This window comes from Falco cherrug, chromosome 9 (genome assembly GCF_023634085.1).
Source record: "Falco cherrug isolate bFalChe1 chromosome 9, bFalChe1.pri, whole genome shotgun sequence".
NCBI lineage: Eukaryota > Metazoa > Chordata > Aves > Falconiformes > Falconidae > Falco > Falco cherrug.
The window spans coordinates 20,629,642-20,649,361 of NC_073705.1; the positions used below are offsets into that span (position 1 = coordinate 20,629,642).

Consider the following 19,720-nt stretch of genomic DNA (forward strand, 5'->3'; position numbering starts at 1 on the left):
CCTGCAAGTGCTTTTTCATATACTTTTATATAAAATGCTCACGCAGATCCCATGTTATCGTTCTATTTGCAGGGTTGTGGCCCTTACTGTTAGGATTGCATGTGTGTGTCTGCCATGTGGTGGGCCAGCAGCTGTGCAGCCTCTCCCCCTCCTTCCTTCCCTCAGATCATGGCTGTGTCTGACACTGAAGCACTATCACTTAAAAATGAAATCGGTATTTATAACTCTGCATATTCTAATCAAAGAGAGAGAATTATGTGGTGAGATAATGTGTGTAAAACACTTAGTATCTTGAACATGAACTGCTTTTCCTGTAAATCACATGCTGTGATGAGGGAAATAAAGCTCGGGGCAAATATTTAGAATACCTGTATCTTTATTTTAATTGAAGAAGACTGGCTGAAAACAGCAACTGAATGTTTTTCATAAAATGAGAGAAGTATCAACCTGTGTAACTAAAGTGTACTGTTTATTGATGCATCAGTTCTCCAAGTACAGCGGTGTCATAAAAATTTACACTTTAGGGTCATAGTATGTTTTTGTCTTTCAATGCTGTGATGTTTTATGCAGATGGGTTTAAAAACCTGGTAAGATATCTACTACAAAAGGACTCTTGTGTTAAATCACGTTTGCAATTGTAGACACACTCTGTGACTTGATCAGCTTCCTGCTTTCTCAAAATTACCAGTACTATGAACTATAACTCAAATAATCTATTCCTGTGAAGTAATCTTTGTTATATATTCTCCAGTCTTCAGCATTCAAAAATCTTCAGTAGTTTCTGCTTGTGACTTTTGACTAACAAATATGTAGGAATGGTAGTATTTCTCTCTAGGTGTGTTTAAAGATTCTTTGTAATCCTGTTACTTTTTTTTTTATTTCTGTGTGTTAGTGTTATTTATGTAATGTGAATTAAGATAAGTCTGTTCTACATTTTTCAGGTTCAAGCCATTTTTTCCATTTCAAGTAGTGCCACCCGATGAATATGAAGATAGAGACCTCTGTATACAGGATTCTCTATTGACAGAAGGGCGACTAAAAGTCACATTAATTGAATGTACAAGGTATGTTTTGTGGTCTTTTGCTAGCTGTAGGCATGTTCTGATTCATGAAATAGCAACTTTGTGTCGTGATTGCACTCTAATCAGGAAATGTATTTTTTTTAAGTAAAAATGGTCAAATGAAGTTGCAGTAAGTTTCTGAGGCACTTCTGTGTTTTGTGTGGGTGTGTGCATTTGCCTTTCTGCTGAATTTTGCCTGGTTACAAGTTAATCTATGCCTCCTGTTATTTGGTGGTTGAGTTTTTTTGGTTTTGTTCAGCACACTCTTTCCAGGACAGTATAAGTGTTGTAATTATCCTATTGTATTATGTTGTAAGTGAAGGGAAATAATTGTTTCACTCAGTCTTACTTAAATTAATCCACATAACTTTTATAAGGCATTATTTGTTGCCTTTGTTTTGAACAAAATAATGGGAAGGAATAAAATCTACTTCCTTCACTCATTGAAGAGAAAATTATTCTCATGAAAGCTGAAGAAAAGGTGTGTGGACTCTTCATTTGCTTGTTTGTTTTTTGGTGTGGTGTGTTGGGTTTTTTTTTGTGTGTCAGACTTTAGTTCTTGGTTTATGTTGGATCTTATCCAAGTAGTGCTCAGGTTTTGATCTAGTCATGTGTCGTTCTGTTCTGGTTTGCAGCAAGACCGTTTTTTTAAAAAACTTGTTCTTTTCATTGCTTATACTACCATATGAGCCCCTCTTTGCACTTCTTTCTGTAGCCTTGTACAACTGTCTGAACTGTTTGCTGTACTAACATTGTTTATCCATGCCATGGATTTCCAGAAGATATTTTTCTGCTTCTGAGGATTGTGTGGGCCACAGCAGTGGTTATTTTTTGTAATACAATTGCTGCTTACCTGTCTGCCTAGCTTTGTTGATATGTTTTCTGTTGAAGGATCCAAGAACACTAAGTGACTCTGCATCCTTGGCTCCTTTCCTCTTTACCCATACTAAGGGCACTCATGATCTCTCTTCATAGGCAGTCTCCAATTTCAGTCCAGCAGTGTGTTCATTTTTGTTGTAAGAGGGCCCAAAATAACTACTTTAAGTTGTATGCAGTGGTTCTTGGTTTGGAAAGAAATCTTTTAGATACTATGTCTTTCCTGAATCTGAAATGCTGTATAACATCACCAACATATCACTAGTGTTGTTTCTTTCCACTACATTTAGAAGCCAGATTGCTCAGTTTGATATCATCCTCTGACCACTCAAGTGTTTTCAGCTGTCACAGATGCTTATCAGATGGCTGGGAGAGGATGCAGTCACTGGCTTGTCAGGTCTTTTAAGCTTCAGGTCTGACTTAATCAGACTGGTTTATGCAGCTTGGAATTTCTCAACACACAGTTGAAAATTATGTCTGAACAAACACCTCTCAATTTAGATGTCTGACTCTTGGTTCCATAGTAATTCCTCAGATCTTCCAGGTGTCTCATCCTTTTTTGAACTAAACTACAACTGCTGTTTGTACAGTCCCCCTGTGAGTAAATATTCTTGATTACTTTGCATTGGCAGATACTGATGAGGTAGAAGCTGAAAGACACAGAGGATTTTTGTTGTAAAAGAAGAAATATGCCATATATACAAAAGTAACAATGACAAAATTTCCCTTTTTAATCACCACTGTACATACGTGAGCTGGTGTGAGGGTTGCCTGGGACCATTCGCAATGGCTCTTTTGCAGTGCAGCACTGCGTGCTGAAATACAGAACTTTTTCATTCGTATCTGCCACAGGGACCTGAAAATTTTTCTTGGTGATCATTCTTGTTGCAGAATGAAAGATTACTTTCATTTCTGTGTGTTTTTTCAGTTTTGCTTAGTGCACCAGAAGGCTTTTATATTCCCTGTCAGTACAGTAGCCATTCCTTGGATTCTGTACAGAATTTGGAATAGGATTCTTGACTGCTACCAGTCTAGTCTGGTAACAGAGTTCTGCTACTTCTCCTGCTTAGGTCTGAAAAACAGTGGTGAAACTATAGTAATAAAACATTTAGCAAACATTTTTTTAATGTTGTAAATATCTGTTTAAATATCATCATAGTCTTCACATGACTAAATATCTGCACTTCTTGCACTACTTCCTTTTCTAATTGCAGGCTTGACCATATTAATTTCCTTGCTGTCATGCTATTGAAAGAAAAATTAAATTTTGCACATATTTAAAATGAAATTAATGAAAAGATGGAACTTTGGTGTAAATAATAAGGAATATGTTTTGCAAATTTTTATCTGACCTGTACAAGAAAACTTGTATTTTCAACAAGTGCAATGCCCTCACAGAATTCAGTCATTGCAAAAGTGCAGTTATCTGTCATTTACCTTAAATTATTAAGGAAAATGGAAAAATAAAGTGACATGCTGTTAAATTTTGCTATATTAATTGCTTTGAGAAGATACACTGTGAAAAAAGTCTTAAAGCATTTAACAGTTTTGGAAGAGTATTCTCGCCTAATATAATCAGAGTTTATCAGGTGGGCTTTCTAGATTAGCATTTGTTTCAATAGGTAACCGTTGTGAACAAGGAAATTTTCTTTAGTTATTTAATAGAATAACATTATAGAATAGTTATTTAGTAGAATAGAGTGTACCTGAGACTCCAGTTTGCAATTTTATGTGTTCTTTTACTTTTATCTTCAAGTGGACTTTAGTGTGCAGCAGTGTCACCTTTAAGTATGTGAATATTGAATCTGCTTTTGACATTCCTAAAATTTGGGGGAAAATTCTGCTTATTTTTAGCTCCTGGAATACTTGCAAATACAAAGGCCACAGTTGAAATTAAAAATTTAGGAGAGGATTGTAAAGGAAATAAATCGTTTGCTTTTACGTACCTGGTTGTATGTAAAACATACGTAAAGGTTGGTGAGTACTTTGCCTGTACCAGATTCTTGTTAATTTGCAGATCAGTAATTCATCATCATCCTACAAAAAGCAGAAACTTGATAGCCTTTGTTATTCATCCTTCTTTCTGGAAGACTATAAAGACTCGCTTTAAGCTCTCAGCTCGAGAGTTGTGGTGACCCACAGCCTCCATGCACTTCAATTGTTTTGTATCAGTGGGCAAACACTTCATGTCTTGAAGTTCTTGTAGTGCTCAGGCTAAGTAGGACAGCTACAAACAACTGTGTTCATATCTGTAGATAGATACTCTGTTGAATTACGTTCTTCTGCCTCATGCTTGCTTCAGGGAATCATCCATTTTGCACTTGGAGGAGGAGTAGAAATTCATTTTCTGTATGCATATTTTAATCACTCAGGTGGTAATTTAATCACGTTCATTTATTGATTTAATTATAGCTGGAGTTATAAACTTTGTTTCTGGCTGTCTTTCATACAGATTTTATAAACTTTCAATCTGTAGGATAGATCCCCTTAACGTCCGGTTGTTTTGGTTGAATGTGTTGTGACACAATCTTAATGTCAGCCTTTATCTTCACCTGTGTCACAGAATACAGTACCTCTGCATGCTAATGGAGGTATTATTCAAACAAAAATTTACTTAGTGTACTAGCTGTTAAAATTTCCCCATTGTCTTTCTGAAGTTGGAAATTGAATTCCAAACTCCAGCATGAAATGCTCTTTAAAACTTAAATGTGTGGTTTTGCTGTCCTGTGATACATTCTTTAAGTTGTGTATTGGTAACCTATCGTAAGCTGAAATCCTGTTATGGCTCATTGTTTTCCTTGTTATTTTTCCATTGTTTCCATATAACCATATGTTACGGTTCTGGCTGGAAATTATGTTTTATTCCCATTTTGAGGTATCTCCTGTTGTTGTTCTTAGTTGCCACTAGTACAGGACAGCTAAATGGCTACTGTACTGATATTTTAGAGAGACAGTTATTACCCCTGGGAAATTCCTGAGGGTGTGTCTAGGTGACCAGAACCTAAAATGTATGCAACCAGTGATCAGCTGTGGAAAAGCTTTGATGAACTGTCTGGTATCAGTGAGGCACTGATGAAACCCTGCGTTACTCTAAAGCAACTACTAAAAGCAGAACAGAAAAGCCACAGCGAGCTGGCAGGGATGGCTTAAAAATAAGCAAAGGTGGCGTGAGTTCATCTGTTCAAGTAACCTTGAACAAACTTAGTCTTGTCCTCACAAAGTACCTAATCAGTTGATTCTGAGGCTGGATTTCTGCTTACGGTGATCATATCAAGAGCGTCTAGACAAACAAGTGCTGGTGGTCAAGCTGGACACTAACCCAAATGTGATCTTCCCCTAGCATCTCCTCCATGCATTCATGTACTCAGTTAAAGACCTGTTAAACAATTCTTCAGAGAGACATACAGAAGAAATATTTTTTTTTTACCTCTTCTTGCTGCAGTGCAAGCTAGAGAGCTGTTGCAGCCAGGGAGGTGTTTTCCCTTGGGGATTGGCTTTAGTTTACCATTTCGGATTGTTGGAGAAAGTTTTCAGTAGCTTTACTTGAAACTTACTTTTCAAAGTATGTTTACTTTATATCTCCCCACCTGGTAGGCTAGGCACTTTTTGATCATAAATATTTAACCTAGAAACATTGTTTAACAACAAGATAAACAGAGGAAATTGACGTGGGTTTCTGTCAGCTTTTGTCTTTATCGTCTAAAGAGTTGTTTAACATATCAGAATCATAAATAAGATGCTTTCGATGAAAGCTTAAAAACTGTCCTTGTCAAATGTATGTGAAAAGTTTGTGTGTTAAATTCGAACAGCTCTTTTGAAAGAGTGAGATTTGTTTGAAGTTTTATTCCAAAATATTTATCTGCTTCCAGCTACTGTGAGTAGCTGTGTACAACTTTATTGCTGTTTTATAGCTTAAAAGTTATTGGGTTTTCTTTTATAGCAGTACTGATACCTATCTGAAAAGCTTTGTAGCCTTCTGGAATAGGGAGTTATGCAGGAATGGCTCTTTCATTTGTTATGAGTATTACAAAAAATTACAGTTATAAGAGGATCCCAGTTTAGGGGAACAGGAACGTAAGCAGTAGTAAACTGACTTAGCCTATAGTGACATTCTCTTGAACCAAGAAGAGCTCCAGTATATTGTGAAGTTCAAGACTCAGATGGAAGACTTGTGGCTGTTACTGCTTTTTTAAAAAGAAAAAATTTTTGGAAAAATACTAGTCTGCCAATCGACCACTTTATTTAAGAAAAGGGAAACACAATAACAAAAAAACCCAAGCCCAACCAACGAAAAAAAAAACCAAAAAAAAGACCCCTAGCTAAAAATTTTGTTGTATTTGATATTTATGGAGTTCTTCCACTAGAGGGTGGCAGTGCCTTTCCTTTGGTGTGAAGCTGTATGGACTTCTCTGGGTGTACACATTGATAATAATAATAGAGTGTATAAATGAAGATTGGTAAGTTTAATGTGGTAAAGATAATATGGTATCTGGGATATATGTAATAGTATGACAATTCTTACCATAGGCTTTTCTATTTCAGGTTACTTATGTTTGGATCCTATGAAAGAGAAACAAATGTTCATTGCACAATGGAGCTGAGCAGTAATGTTTGGGAAGAAAAATCAAGAAGTTCTATTAAAATGGTAAAAAAGGGTATAATCTTTGCCTATTCCAGTATATCTTGTGTTCTTAATACATTGTCTAGAAAGAGTGTATTTTTGGACAATCAAATGGGTGATATAGTGGGGAAAAAACCAACCCAAAACGTAATAGACCAGTGTTTTGGTTTGGTTTGGGGATTGGGGTTTTTTTTGATCCAAAGTATTTCACTGTCAAACTGACATGTATGGATTATATCATGTTCTATTGTCACAACTATGCTTAAAATGTTCCTGGTTTGAATACATTGCCAACTGTCCATCTGCATTAAAACAAATAGTGTGAAGTAAGCATTTTTATAGCCCTGTTATATTTGGGTGGGGTAGTGTTCAGAAAATGCTGAGTAAGATACACCTGTCTTTCACTGGCCAGGAGTGTGTTCCCTTCTGGTGTGAGGGCTGAAGACACGTGTGCTCAGAGAGCAGCTCATGTGACTGACTTCCTTCTTTTCCCCTGCATTTTGTGAAAATACAGGCAATTGCCAGAGATCCCTGACTTTTTTTACAGCTTATGAATCCTACCCTCTCTGCTAAAGAAAAATACTTTTACAAGTGTCTGCAAATACAGAAAGTAGTAGTATTGGTGGTATTGTAAGTCAATATTTTACTAATTAACATACTTAGTAACATTAGTTTAGGAGCATTCACCGTACAAATAGCCTTTTTTTTGTGTGTGTGTGTGTATGAGAATGAGTTACCTCCTCCCTGGCCCCTTGAACAAGAGGTACAATGTATGCAAGAGCCTTTCAGTTTCACATTAGAGCAATATTGTGGTAGTTATCAAATTGAATTAGGCTTATAGTGAGCAGTAAGTAATGTGCTTATTAAAAACCAAAGCAAATCAAAAGAAGAACAATCTACAGAGGCTTTAAAAAGACTTTATGTTAACAATTGATGTCATGCAAAGAAATCACTGGAACAAAAATCCTGCATTTTATCTTCTGCTGAGTGCCATTAGCTTAAGCTCTGTGCTTTTGTTACATCTGACTGGTGGTGTTTGGACAGCAGTGTCGTTTTTCCACTGGAGCAGCAAGAATCCAGAATTTCATCATCTCATTCAGACAATTAAATTCCACTTTGCATTGTTTTTAAAACTCCTTGTGACAAATGCTATGATTCTTATTTTTGACTTACTGTATATTATGGTTTGCAAAAAAACCCTATGTGGCTGAGCAACAGACAGAAAGCCTTTTTTTTTTTTTTTTGTTGTCTTAGCTGCTGTATTCTTAGTCAACTGAAAAACTTGAAGGAAGGGTACAGGTTCACCTATGTTTTCTTAGGGTAGCCTCTAATACTGGATGGCTGTCTGAGTGCGTCCGGGAAATGACAAGCAGGGAGCCTGCAGCTGCAGCACAGGCTGAGACTCTTCAGAGAACTGTGGTTCAGCAGCCAGACATCATATAGAAACTGATGGCAGCTAGGGACTACATTCTCCAGAGTTGTCTCTGTCTTGGCCCCCTCTCTACTCACTCCTAATGCAGTCAGTGGTGTTTATGTGCTTGTGAGTTAGCCATGTCAACTCCCTGAGTTGGCTTGCTGGGTGATGGCTCCAGTGCTGGTGGAAAGGAGAAAGAAGTGTGGGATGGCAGTAACTTCAGCTAGTTTAAGCTGCTGAAGCACAGCACCACCAGAGGTGATGGCATGAAGTGTTCCAGTGGTCCTGAAAGAATTATGGTTTGCTTAACTCTAGAGGTTGCTATAGATTCCTTGAAGCACGAGGCAGGAGGTAGATCTGAGTGGTTTTTGTAGACCTATTTGTTTAATCTGGTTTATGCAGTAGTTTTTAGTTGTGTTAAACTTTTTAAATTTGTTTTAATCTAAAGGTTTAAGCCTCTTTGCATGATTGCATAAGGATACATAAAGGTAGGAGCAATTTGGCCTTAGTAGTCTAGCCAGTTTATGGTCTTAACCCCTTCCTAATAATAATAAATATTTCAAAATTTTAAAGAAACAAGCAATACTTCTAGCATTCAAAAACAAAACAAAACCAACCCCCCAAAAACCAACAAACCCAAAACCCCAAACAGTTTTAGGATCTTCTGGACCTGATAATGCTAATACTTACTCATGGGCATGACCCTTTTGTTGGGATAAACAGTGTGTGAAAGCTTGCACAGAACTGCAGGGTTGGTGGTCTGGCAATGAAGGTGTCAGTACACTGATTTACCATTACGTTTCTCTGGACAAATGAGTTTGGTTATTTTTAGATAATTTTGAGTAGTAATATTGGAGAATATTCTTTTACACTCTTAACAGAAGAGGGGAAAAAAACCCCCAACTTTCCACAGTCAGTGTGGCACTGGTGAGTTTGTGACAGCAGATGGCAGTAAGACTAAACTGATGGTGGGTGGAATGGCTCGTTTTTAAAACTACAGAAAAGTACTCGGGGTGAAACTCTCAAGAACTCATCATCTCTTTCAGCATCTAAAATGAAATGGCAGGTTTTTCAAATTTCGTAAGCTTTTGGAAGTCAGGCCTTGTGATGTACAGAAGGGTTTTCTGTCCATCAATGTTGCAGTCCTTCATTAAGCATCATTCAAACACTGTGTGTGCCGGAGTGCGGGGACTCCTTGATCTGAGTTGTTGCATCTCTAGCTCTGCTGTCAATATGAAGAATTCATTGTGCTCAGCTACCTTGAACTTAAGGCCACTAGGTAGGTGGCCTAATTTTAAGGTCCTGCTTTTGAAAATCTTGATATCATAGAACATGGAAACTGGAAATTAACAGTACTACCTTTTGCTTATATTCAGCAGGTGCAGGGAAATCATGGAAGTCCCTTTTCCTTAGGAAATCAGGTTAAATATGCAAGTTAAGTTACAAAATGTTAGAACATTTCACTGAGTGGCAAGAGTATTGCCAAAGATCCTCAACAATGTAAGAAGTGTTGCTGACACACTTAACATGAACTTAGTTATCTTTCTCAGAAATTGTAACTGTGTGAATAGTGGAATAGGAAGTTATAAAGAAAAAAAGTGATAATTTTCAAACAAAAAGTTTACTTGTATCTTTGTGATTTCTAGCTCTAATGCAGCGTTAGCCACAAGGCAGCTGACTGCAGTACTTTGTATCTTTCTAATATTAAATCCTTCTTTTAATGCTTGTATGTGCAATAATTATTTGAGATGAAGTCAGAATTAATAACAACTTCAGAAACTATGGAGAAGAAATGATAGACTAAGTTGCAGTGAAAAGTAGAACGATATGTTCTGGTTTAAAAGCTCTAAAGTCTAAGAGTCTCACAGTCTGAATCGGAGGATGTATTGTTGTGACTGTTCTACAACACTCCTGAGGAAAGTTCTCATAACTTCCTATACTTCCTAGTGTTTTCATTCTTTATTATGTTAGTTGTGATAAAAGATTAGACAGATTTAATACTTCATAATGAATTTTGGCAAGGATTTAATCTGATCATATTACTTATGGAATATTAGTAGGTGTCAGCATTGGTTTTGAAAAAAGATGCTGTGTTATTGAACATATCTAGAGCATTATTGAAGTGTCTGTTATAATACAAAGGTATGTCAGGCTTCTGTTTTATCAAATCAGTCTGAAACACCAATAAGACTTCAGAGAGGTGATTTGGCATGTTCTCACGTGACATGTGAACATTCCTAAATATCTTAATTAGTAGTACATGCAGCTGGAATTAACATTAATCACTGCACTGATATGTAAAACTTCTTTATGTATGGATAGGATGTAGTAATTAGCATTAACAGCACTGGATTACTAGCCAGGTGTTGTGTGGCTAAATAATTAGTTGTCTAAATAATTATATATATGTTTGTAGTTATTAAATGGAGGCTGTGCCATAAATGGGGTTATATCTACTGAACTGCCAGTTAACAATACCAGATTGATTTCTACAAACAAAAAGAATAGTTCTGTTTCTCCTTGGAGCACATCTATTGAGAGTGAGTGGACCCCTGGCCTGTTACACTTGGTGAGAATCCTGCTGCTGACTTTACCTGTGCCAGCACTTTGTGCATAGTGTTGTAGAAGAATAACTTAATTTTTCACCAGAAACTGAATTTGCTTTTATGAATAAAAGGAAAATATAATCTGTCTGCCTTAAAAGTGGCAGAAGAATGGACATAGAAATGATCTTGAAATATTAGTAACAGAGACTTGAGGGAGCTTTGCAGCTGGAAGTACCCCTTACGTTGACCATGCAATGCCTTGAGTGCTGTATGGGTGCTCAGCTGGTCTGAATCTTATTTCTTATGAACTGCTCTGTGTATTTTAGTAGTCATATTGCCTTTCTTTAGGTACTGATTTTTCTGACAAAGTTAGTTTTCTACAAGTTGTAGATACTATTGCAAATAGATTGCTATCCTAGATAAACTTATACCCAGCAAGTGTGTACACACGCTAAATGGTTTGTGCTTTTTATTGGTTGTATGAATGTGAAGTAGTGGGGAAGAGGTGCTCAACTATGACAAAATGTATCCGTTCCAAGTTTTCTCTTAAGTCTTTCTTTTTTTATAGAAATTCAGAGGTACAAGAGATTCATTATCGATCTTGAAATAATAAAGTTAGATAATCCAAGAAGATATGAGGAAACACCTTGAAAGTCTGGTTTCAACTAATAGGTAGTACTACAGGAATAGCCACAAGTTTGTATTCCTAAAGGTAGTAAGTGTTGGGGCATGTTTGTTGTTGGCGTGTTTTTCTTTTAATTTTGGAAACCCCTTCTGTGAATACTTTAGCAATACAGGAACTGCATTTCATATTCTGCAAAGTAAAAATTTCCATCTAAAACACCACATCTAGTAGCCCATAGGATTCACTTTTGTAACAGCTGAGCACACAAATATCCTCTGAAGTAAACTAATAATAGAAAGAAAGAATTAAAGAATTTTAAGATTAAACATCCCACCACTTTTTTAGGAATTCTGCCTGATGTTTTCTCCAGTTCATTCTGAACATTGTGGTCAGCACTGCAGTAACTGAAGGGGAAGACCAGTGACACTGTCTTTTCAATCTTGCACTCTGAATTTGTGGATGTATATACATTCACATATGTAGGCCACAATCTCCAGGCCTTTTGGTGAGGATATCTTGATGGATATGGCCTTTTGTAGGCAAATTTAATGGTAACTTTGAAATTGCTGTAGGCAGGCTGGTTGGCACCTGTTCATCAAAACCAAGTAATATTTCTCAGCCTTTGTAAAACTGAATTTCCTTTATCAGGGATTAAGGGAAACTTAAAAGGTATTCCAGTACTGTAACATATGAATGTAAAGTAAGAAATACAGTAAATCAAATCCAGCACTTTCTGAAATGAGTTGCCTGAAGATACTAAACAATAATGTCAAAATTTAAAGCAACTGTGAAACGTTAATTTGTAAATACATGGAGTTAAATGCCTTCCAGTTGGCATTTCAGTGTGCTTATTTAACAGCCTGCCATTTCAGCATTTAATCCTATCAAAAGAAAGGAGGCAGATTAAAGCAAGAGAAGCTTTTTGAAAATGTCACTTTTTATGAAAATTCATGATCTTGTAAAATTTGATATTTGTAAATACAATGGGGAATAGTTCTGAGATTTGTACCTTACATAATATTCTGTAATCCGTTTTTCAAATAAACTTGAAGGCCATCAGGATTTTTTTGGTCTCATCCTAAACATTTAAGCCTTTTGACGTGCAGCTTCAGAAAGCTTTTCTGTGTTTTAATGAGAGACCTGTGAAAATGCACTGTACATCTTGGCTGCTCCAAGACTATTGAATATGAACATTAAAAAACCCCAAACCACTAACAGCTTTTTTAGATTAATTTTTTATTTTATAGTTTGTGTATATTCAGATAGATGTTTAGAACCGAATGTCATCGCTCTAGTCACAGTGTGACCTGATACTTCTTGCCTGCTTATAAATCATTCAGTATCTATCATGCACTGCATCCTCTGTCATGCGTACCCTCGCCTGGGACGGACAGGGAGAAAGCAGAGCTTGCTACACTTGTGCATTTGGTGGCAGACACTACTAAATGCATTGTGTGCGGCCAAGTCCGTAGCTTCCCTTACACGCACCTTCTTTCTTTTTACGTCCAAGCCTGGATTTATGATCCTTCCTAGCCTCCCTTGGAGTGCTGCAGAGATTGACTTCTTGCAATGAATCTGACTTGCTGAGTTTCAGATTTTATGTACCAGATAAAAGATCAACAGATAAAATAACTTGAGTGGGAAGAATCTGAAGTGAGTAGGGCTTAATGCTCTGTGTGTGCTTGCACTTCCCTATCCCCAACTCGTACTTCAAGAGCTGACAGTGAAACTTGTCCGTGGTACTTATACTTATGAAGAGAAGTTCTTCTGCAGCCAGATACTTGTCTCATATAGTGAAATAAGTCTGGTTTGGAGCCGCTTAATTCTAGTCTAAATCACTACTAGGTTTTGTAACCAAGTTATATTGCAGGTGCCAGTGGTGATACTGTCTGTTCAGTTGGGGTCTTCCACGCTGGTGTTTTGCAGGGTGTTGTATTCTCTGAAAGCGTGGTAGTGACCTCCTGATTCATCAGGAAGAGACACAAGTCTTTTAGATAGCTATGTTGGGTGAACTCACCTACCTAAGACCTCTCTGCATGGCTGTTCTAGGACAAAAATTACATAAAACTTCAAGCTTGATCAGAAACTAGTTCTGTTCTTTTGATGCTTTTTATAGAGCCGATGAACAACATTCATTTTTGCTGTGTTTTTTGCTTGCAGTTTACTCATATAACCACCAGCCTGTAGTACAGATTCTTTGAGTTACCTTTTAGTTGCCTATCTTCCATATCCTCCTTATAGTTCCCAGTTTGAATAGCAATGGTAAGCTCTTGTCATACTTTTTAAATTACAACTTTGCATTTAAAATATAACAGTGTTTACTTAATGGTTTTGTATCTTTTCCTTAAAAATGCTTGTAAAAACTAAGGTGGGCACACAATTTTAGTGTGTTAGTAGTTGTGGTGATGATGACCTTTTTTCTTTTTCTTTTTTTTCCCCCCCCCCTATTCTTATCTGTTCTGCTGCATGTCCAAATGTTGGATGCAGGAAAGAGTTTAAGTAGGTGTTACAGCAGCTGTATTTCTCATTTACAAAGGTTGATTTACAATGATAGCTGATCTTGCTAAATAAATAGATGGTTGATGCATGAAAGCTAACTTGTTTGTATGAACAGTATGGCTTATTGTAAGAGAGATAACAGTGTTTTATTAACCAGAGTAAACAATGTGGTTTCTGGGTAATTCAGTATATTTCTGGAATGACTTTCTAAACTATTTTATTACATCCTATTGCAAAGTTGTATGTCCAGATGAGCCAGCAGCTCATGCTGGAGGCTGTTGCACGTGGTTGGAGTGGAAGGGGAGGAACCTGTTAAAACACAGATATCCGCAGCCACCTTTGGAAAAACAAGCTGTTTTGATTCTTGTTCATTTGTAGTATGTTTTAATCTTTGGTCTTCTAATTTACTTTTAAAATGCATTTTCTTAGAGCATGCTTATAAAAGTCAACCTCTTCTTAATGTACTAGACTTTTCTTTTTTCAAGTTGAGAGACTGGGATCTTTTCCTACGAAGAGGTAGTAACTGGGTTGAAACTAATGTACTCATTTGTATGGGTTTTAGTAATGTTTCACTGCCAAATCAGGACCTCACCAAGTAAACTGTTGGGCACATGGAAAACTGTTTCCTTCCATTGGTGCACAGTTTAATCTCCCAAAATAATGAAGAAGGAAGCCTGCATTTGGATGTTTAATTACTGAATAAAAATGTGTTTTCTAGGTGGTAACAACACAAAGAGAGAAAACCTGGAGGTGGGTAGTAAGTCTAGTAAAAGGGGTCCATGGCTGTGAGTAAAAATCCTTGTTAAAAAAGTGAGGTGGTGGCACTTGGTGCTCATATGCTCTCTTATGTTTCTTTGTGTTGTAGGCAGTCTTAATTTAGCCTAAAACTCTGCATCAAGGCTATGAAACTGCTTTCAAGGCTATGACTGAGCTTACAGTCCTGCTGGAGAGAGTAGTAAATACGTAACGTTTTTGTTTCATTTATTGAACTTTTGCAGTTTGGCTACGAAGGGTGTTTAGCTACAACACGGGTATGTCTATGATGGGTTTTTATTCCTTGCAAACAATATTTGAGCAAAGAATTCTTTGTTTAAACACAGTTGTTTCCTGGGCTTGATAAATGTTTCTATTTTCACTACTGTTCTTGAAACTTTAGCTATTGGAAGAGAATCTGAAATAACATATATTCTAAAAATATACTTGTAATAGCTAGGAACAAACTTTTGGCCACCGTTGTGAGCAAACGCATTCAGGTTCTTGCCAACTGATGTGCAGAAGTGCATTAGGAACCGCAGTCTTGGTTACATATGACTGAGGTAACCAAGAATTGCCATTAATTCCTAAGCTTTAAAAATAACTGCTGGGAGGAAGTAATTTTATGAAAGGTTATTAAAGCAATATTCTCTCATCTAATAATTGGAATAAAAGTAAACGAGATTTACTAGAAAGTAAAGAATCTGATTCTATCTTAAGAACACACTATTTACTTTTACAGAAGTTAGTTTCATTTCTGGATCTGTTTTGACAGCTGGAAGTAGAAACCTATAAAGGCACTGGAAATGCATCCTGGACAGAACAGACTCTCTTCTGCATGTCAAACAAATAATTTAGTAGAACAAAGAGATCTCTTTTGATATTGCCAAACCCCCAATCCACTGTATAACTCTCCAAATGTTGAAATAAATATTTTTAAAGCTACAGTAGAAGAGAAGCAAGGAATGTTCCTGTGGCTGCAGGAAGAAGAGTTTAGGGAAGGATGCTGTATGAGTCTTGACTGATTGTGGCCTGGGCCTCCTTTTCATCAACGCAGTAGTAGAACAGGAGAGGTGAAAGCTAATTCCTTCCTCTTACTGCTTTTCTGTCTCTATCAGAAAATAAATCTTTGACATTGAAACTTGGCACTCATTTTTTATTTTTACTTTTTATTGGGGAGTAGCTACCAACTTCTGAAAGGAATTATTCCTCTTCATCCTTTTGAAAGTTAGACTATTTTTCTTTTTTCTTGCTATGTGCTTCCTGGTAGCTGGTGTCTAGTAGTCCTACAGATTACTAGGTAAGCTTCAAGTATTACGTATTGTTAAATGCAAAGTGCAGGAGTATAAGTTCTATTGTCAATAGAATAGATTTTAATTTTTTTTTAAAGGTGGTATTTCTATTGAGGCAACAGCATAAACTCAAAATAGGAGAGCAGTGGTTAACCTGCCATTTACTGGAGAGAAGATTCTGCAAATAGAGCATGAGCTTGAAGCTTATAGTCATTCTTTTATCTGTCTATAGGTATCACACATTTCTGCCTGTCGTTAATTAAGGAAATAAAAGCAGTTGAGAATGCTGAATGGCAGGCAGCTAGTAACTACCAGTTGTCCAGAAACACTTTAAAGCAGTGCCTTCTCTAAGAGAGAGTATGGCTGATACACAAAACTTGAATGAGTGCACTGTACATGCAGACATGCACTTTTTTTTTTAGTATCTATCACTTCGCCCTTTCTCCACATATCTTTAGTTCCATTCTCTGAGTATTGCTGCCATTTATCTTGAATACTTGGCATAACGTGACTGTTGGTTAGGTGTCTTATGTAGTGTAAGGAGTAATTTTTAATTGGTTATTGTTAGTATGGCATTTTTTCATTATTTAACAATTTTAGAAAGTCATACTTAGTTATGCTGTGTTAAGGCAGTTACATCAACTGAGCAAGCATCACTCAAGTCTGGAGACACAAGTTTGATGTCAATTTCAAAGTGTCTCGTTATTCATTCAGAAGGTCTCGCCTTCATATTAATTTGGATATGTCTTCCATCGTATATCCTGATGAGCATCTGTATACCTGTATAGTGCTTTTTTTTTAAGAAGTAGTAAAGTAAAAAGAAAAGAAAAAAAAGAAAATTAATTTGTAAAATCTGTGAGCATGAACTTCTGTTGAAAAAAATGTGAGTATTTAACTAGGCAGAGACTTAAACCAAGGAGGCGGCTCAGTTTGGCTCTAGTCCCTCCCTTAGCCCTGTGTCCTCATTAAAGCCTCGCTGGTTGCGTTCCCCAAACAACACAGAGCTGCAACATGCCCAGGTGAAAAAAATCTAGTTTTCTGTAGGGGTGCATTGGCTCTCAGGCCCCACACCACAGCAGGGACACCCAGCCTGGCCACTGAGAAGGTCCTGCTGCCATGGGAGTGCCAAGGGCTGTGGGACCACCCCTGCCCTTCTCCCCTCACCTTTGAGCTGGGGTGGATCTTGCCACCTTCCCATCAGGACCATGTTTATCCCTGTGAACCACAGTGCTGTCAGCTGCCATGGAGAAGGGCCATTACTAAAAACCATACATATTCTCCGTGGAAGCAAGCATGTTCTCTCTCTATGTAATAAAACCATAGCTCTTCCAATAATTATAAGCACCATATTACTTGATGTCATCATTATATACAAGTTATGATCTTTGCACACTGCTTTTGACCTTGGACTGCTTTGTATGCAAAATACTGTTTCCAGTTCTACTCAAGTGTGTCCTTGTATGAAAATGGCAAAAAAAATCAATGATGCTTCTGCTGAAAATATATAAATTACAGTTCATTTGGGTATTTGTATGACTTGGCAGGGTAGAATTACCTCAGGCTTAATTATCTTGCAGTGCTCTTGTTCAAATGGTATTAAAGTATGTAAGTCAAAGGCTATTTTTGTGAACTTCAAGAGTTCAAGAAGGGCAAGCTGTGCATGATGAACACACATGTTTATTCATTATGATTTCCTTCTGGCATTGCAGGCTAACAGACTCCTAAGTAAAAAAAAAAATAATAAATAAATAAAACACTGCACTGATAGGTTTGGGTTTTTAGCTCTCCAAATTGTCGTCATTTTTCTCTCACAAAGACAACAATTCTTCATACTTTTCTCTGAATACATTGTAGTACACACATGGCAGTCTCTGCCGAAGTGTGACATGGTACACAAATAGGTAGCTGAAAATCTGAATTTAAGCTATGGGTTTCTTGGTAATTGATGTACATTAGTGAAGTTCTAATAATCAGAGGTTATTTCCTGGGAACAGGAAAATTAGGAATGTTTTGCCATGGTGCCGCACCCACGGACTTGCAGACTGCAGTCCTCCAATCCAGATCTAATTCTGTTTTCTCTCCATCTTCCTTTCCTTGCCCAATTCTATATACTCATGTTTTTACTTTTTTTTTTCTTCCCACCCACCCCCCCTCCCCCCGACTTATTGTAATTTTTTAGGTACTTTTTTCTTAGTAATTTTTCAGGTACTTTTTTCTTAGGCTTTTTAGGGTGTTGCAGAGGTTATAAAAGCAAATAAATTTTTAGAGTTAACACATCTCTTACTTTCATGAACTATGGTGGGAGTTAAGTGTATAACAAATCACGAGCAAGTTGATGATTAAATTTGTAATTTTGTATTCTGAAGCTTTGCTACAAGATATTTAATCTTTTTTACTTTTTTTTTTTTACTGTAAGGTATTTCATCATTCATCAAATTGCACGGTTGGTTTTTCTGTACAATTCTAATCTCTTAAACACGTAGGTTTTCAAATAAAATATTTAAAAATATGTAAGTTTAAAGAGAAACCTTAGGCTACATATTTAATACTGAATGTGCCATTTATGAACAGTGTCTTTTTTGTCATCACAGCCTTACAGTGATGGTCAAGAAAGTATAGTACCATGGCTTGATATCAAGTATCCAAATTATATCACATAAAATGTTTTCATCAACTTTTTGGATGCAATTTTCAATTTTTTTGTTAGATAAAGCTCATTCAAATGATTAAGTAAACTGAATTATTCATACTTAAGAAGTCAAAGAATCAAATAACTTTTTAGTTTTGCTACTGATGCAGATTCTATCCTTGTAATATGTGGAAAGATATTTACCACCTTACAAATAATTACCACTTTTAAGGACACAAGTATTGATCTACTTAAGGACAGCTTCTGTCACATGTGCATTTGCCAGTCTTCGCCCCCCGCCATTGTTCAGTATGACTTATTTTTTTAGATATTTGTATTTCTTAAGAATTCTGAGGTGTTAACTAATTCTGTGTTTGTTTTTAAATGACTGAACTGTAAATTTTTTGGGGAAGGTAGTTGGGTTGCAGTCCCAAGCAAGTCCTGCTTCTGGTGGTGGAAGAAAGGAGAAAGAGAAGTAGAAAGGTCTTGCATTATGAAATCTGCTGGGTATTTTTCTTGTATATCTCACCAGCTACTGATAATATCTGTTGCTAATTTAAAAATAATAGAGCATATGAAGTTATAGTGAGAGCTGAAGTAAAAGAAGTTTTTAGGCTTGACGTAATTTCCTATCCATTCTTTAATCTACCTTACAACAGGGAGCTGAAGAATTGGTATATTACTTCCCTGAACCAGAAAATCCTTCAACACAAACAAAAAAACCTCTTGTCAAAATGCATGAACTCTTTATTTCTATTATGGGTAGTGTCCTGCTTCTTTTGTAATTACATACATATTTTTTTTTCTTTTTTTACTGTTTCCGGAAGACTTTTTTTTCTTTCAGCACTTTTGCATGCTTCAGTGTTAGTGGTTTGAGGTCTAAAACTGTTTTCTGGAGAACTCGTATGTTCTGCTACCTCCAGAAATAATGAAGGGAGGTAAATTATGAGATAGATTTCTGCCAGAGTCATGACTAAATCTTGTGATAATGCACAATCCTGGTCTCAAAAGTTTAACAGAAATCCTTGTGGCATAGCTAAGTGGGTTTTGCTTGTTTTGGGTTTTTTTGTTGTTCATTCTCATAATGCTTTTTCATAGCCTGAAATAGAGGATATTCGACTCTTTGTTTAAGTAGTTATACCAATTCTGTTTTCTTGTCATTCAGATATCTAACTACAGGGGGGAAAAAAATAATCCCATTTTTTGTTAGTCAGTTATGAACATATTGATTATGTGGAGAGAAAGCTGCAACATGAAGGTCCCTTCCAAGCCAAACTATTCTATGAAAAATTCCAACCTAAATTCCAGCCTTTGGATTTTCTTGAAGCATTTGTAGAGGCAAGGTTGCAAAGTTGGATAGCATGTTGATTTTAGTTTACAGCTAATGTTCAGTTTCTAAATCAT

At 36.6% G+C, this 19,720-nt stretch overlaps 1 protein-coding gene across 1 annotated transcript in view; it reads left to right on the forward strand.

Annotated features, from left to right (window-relative positions):
* PDZD8 (PDZ domain containing 8) overlaps positions 1-19,720 on the forward strand; it is a 59,442-nt gene that overhangs the window by 19,595 nt on the left and 20,127 nt on the right. The window contains exons 2-3 of the mRNA XM_005443897.4: positions 942-1,064; positions 6,480-6,582. Coding sequence (XP_005443954.2) covers positions 942-1,064; positions 6,480-6,582 — 226 coding nt within the window. The remainder of the gene's footprint in view (positions 1-941; positions 1,065-6,479; positions 6,583-19,720) is intronic.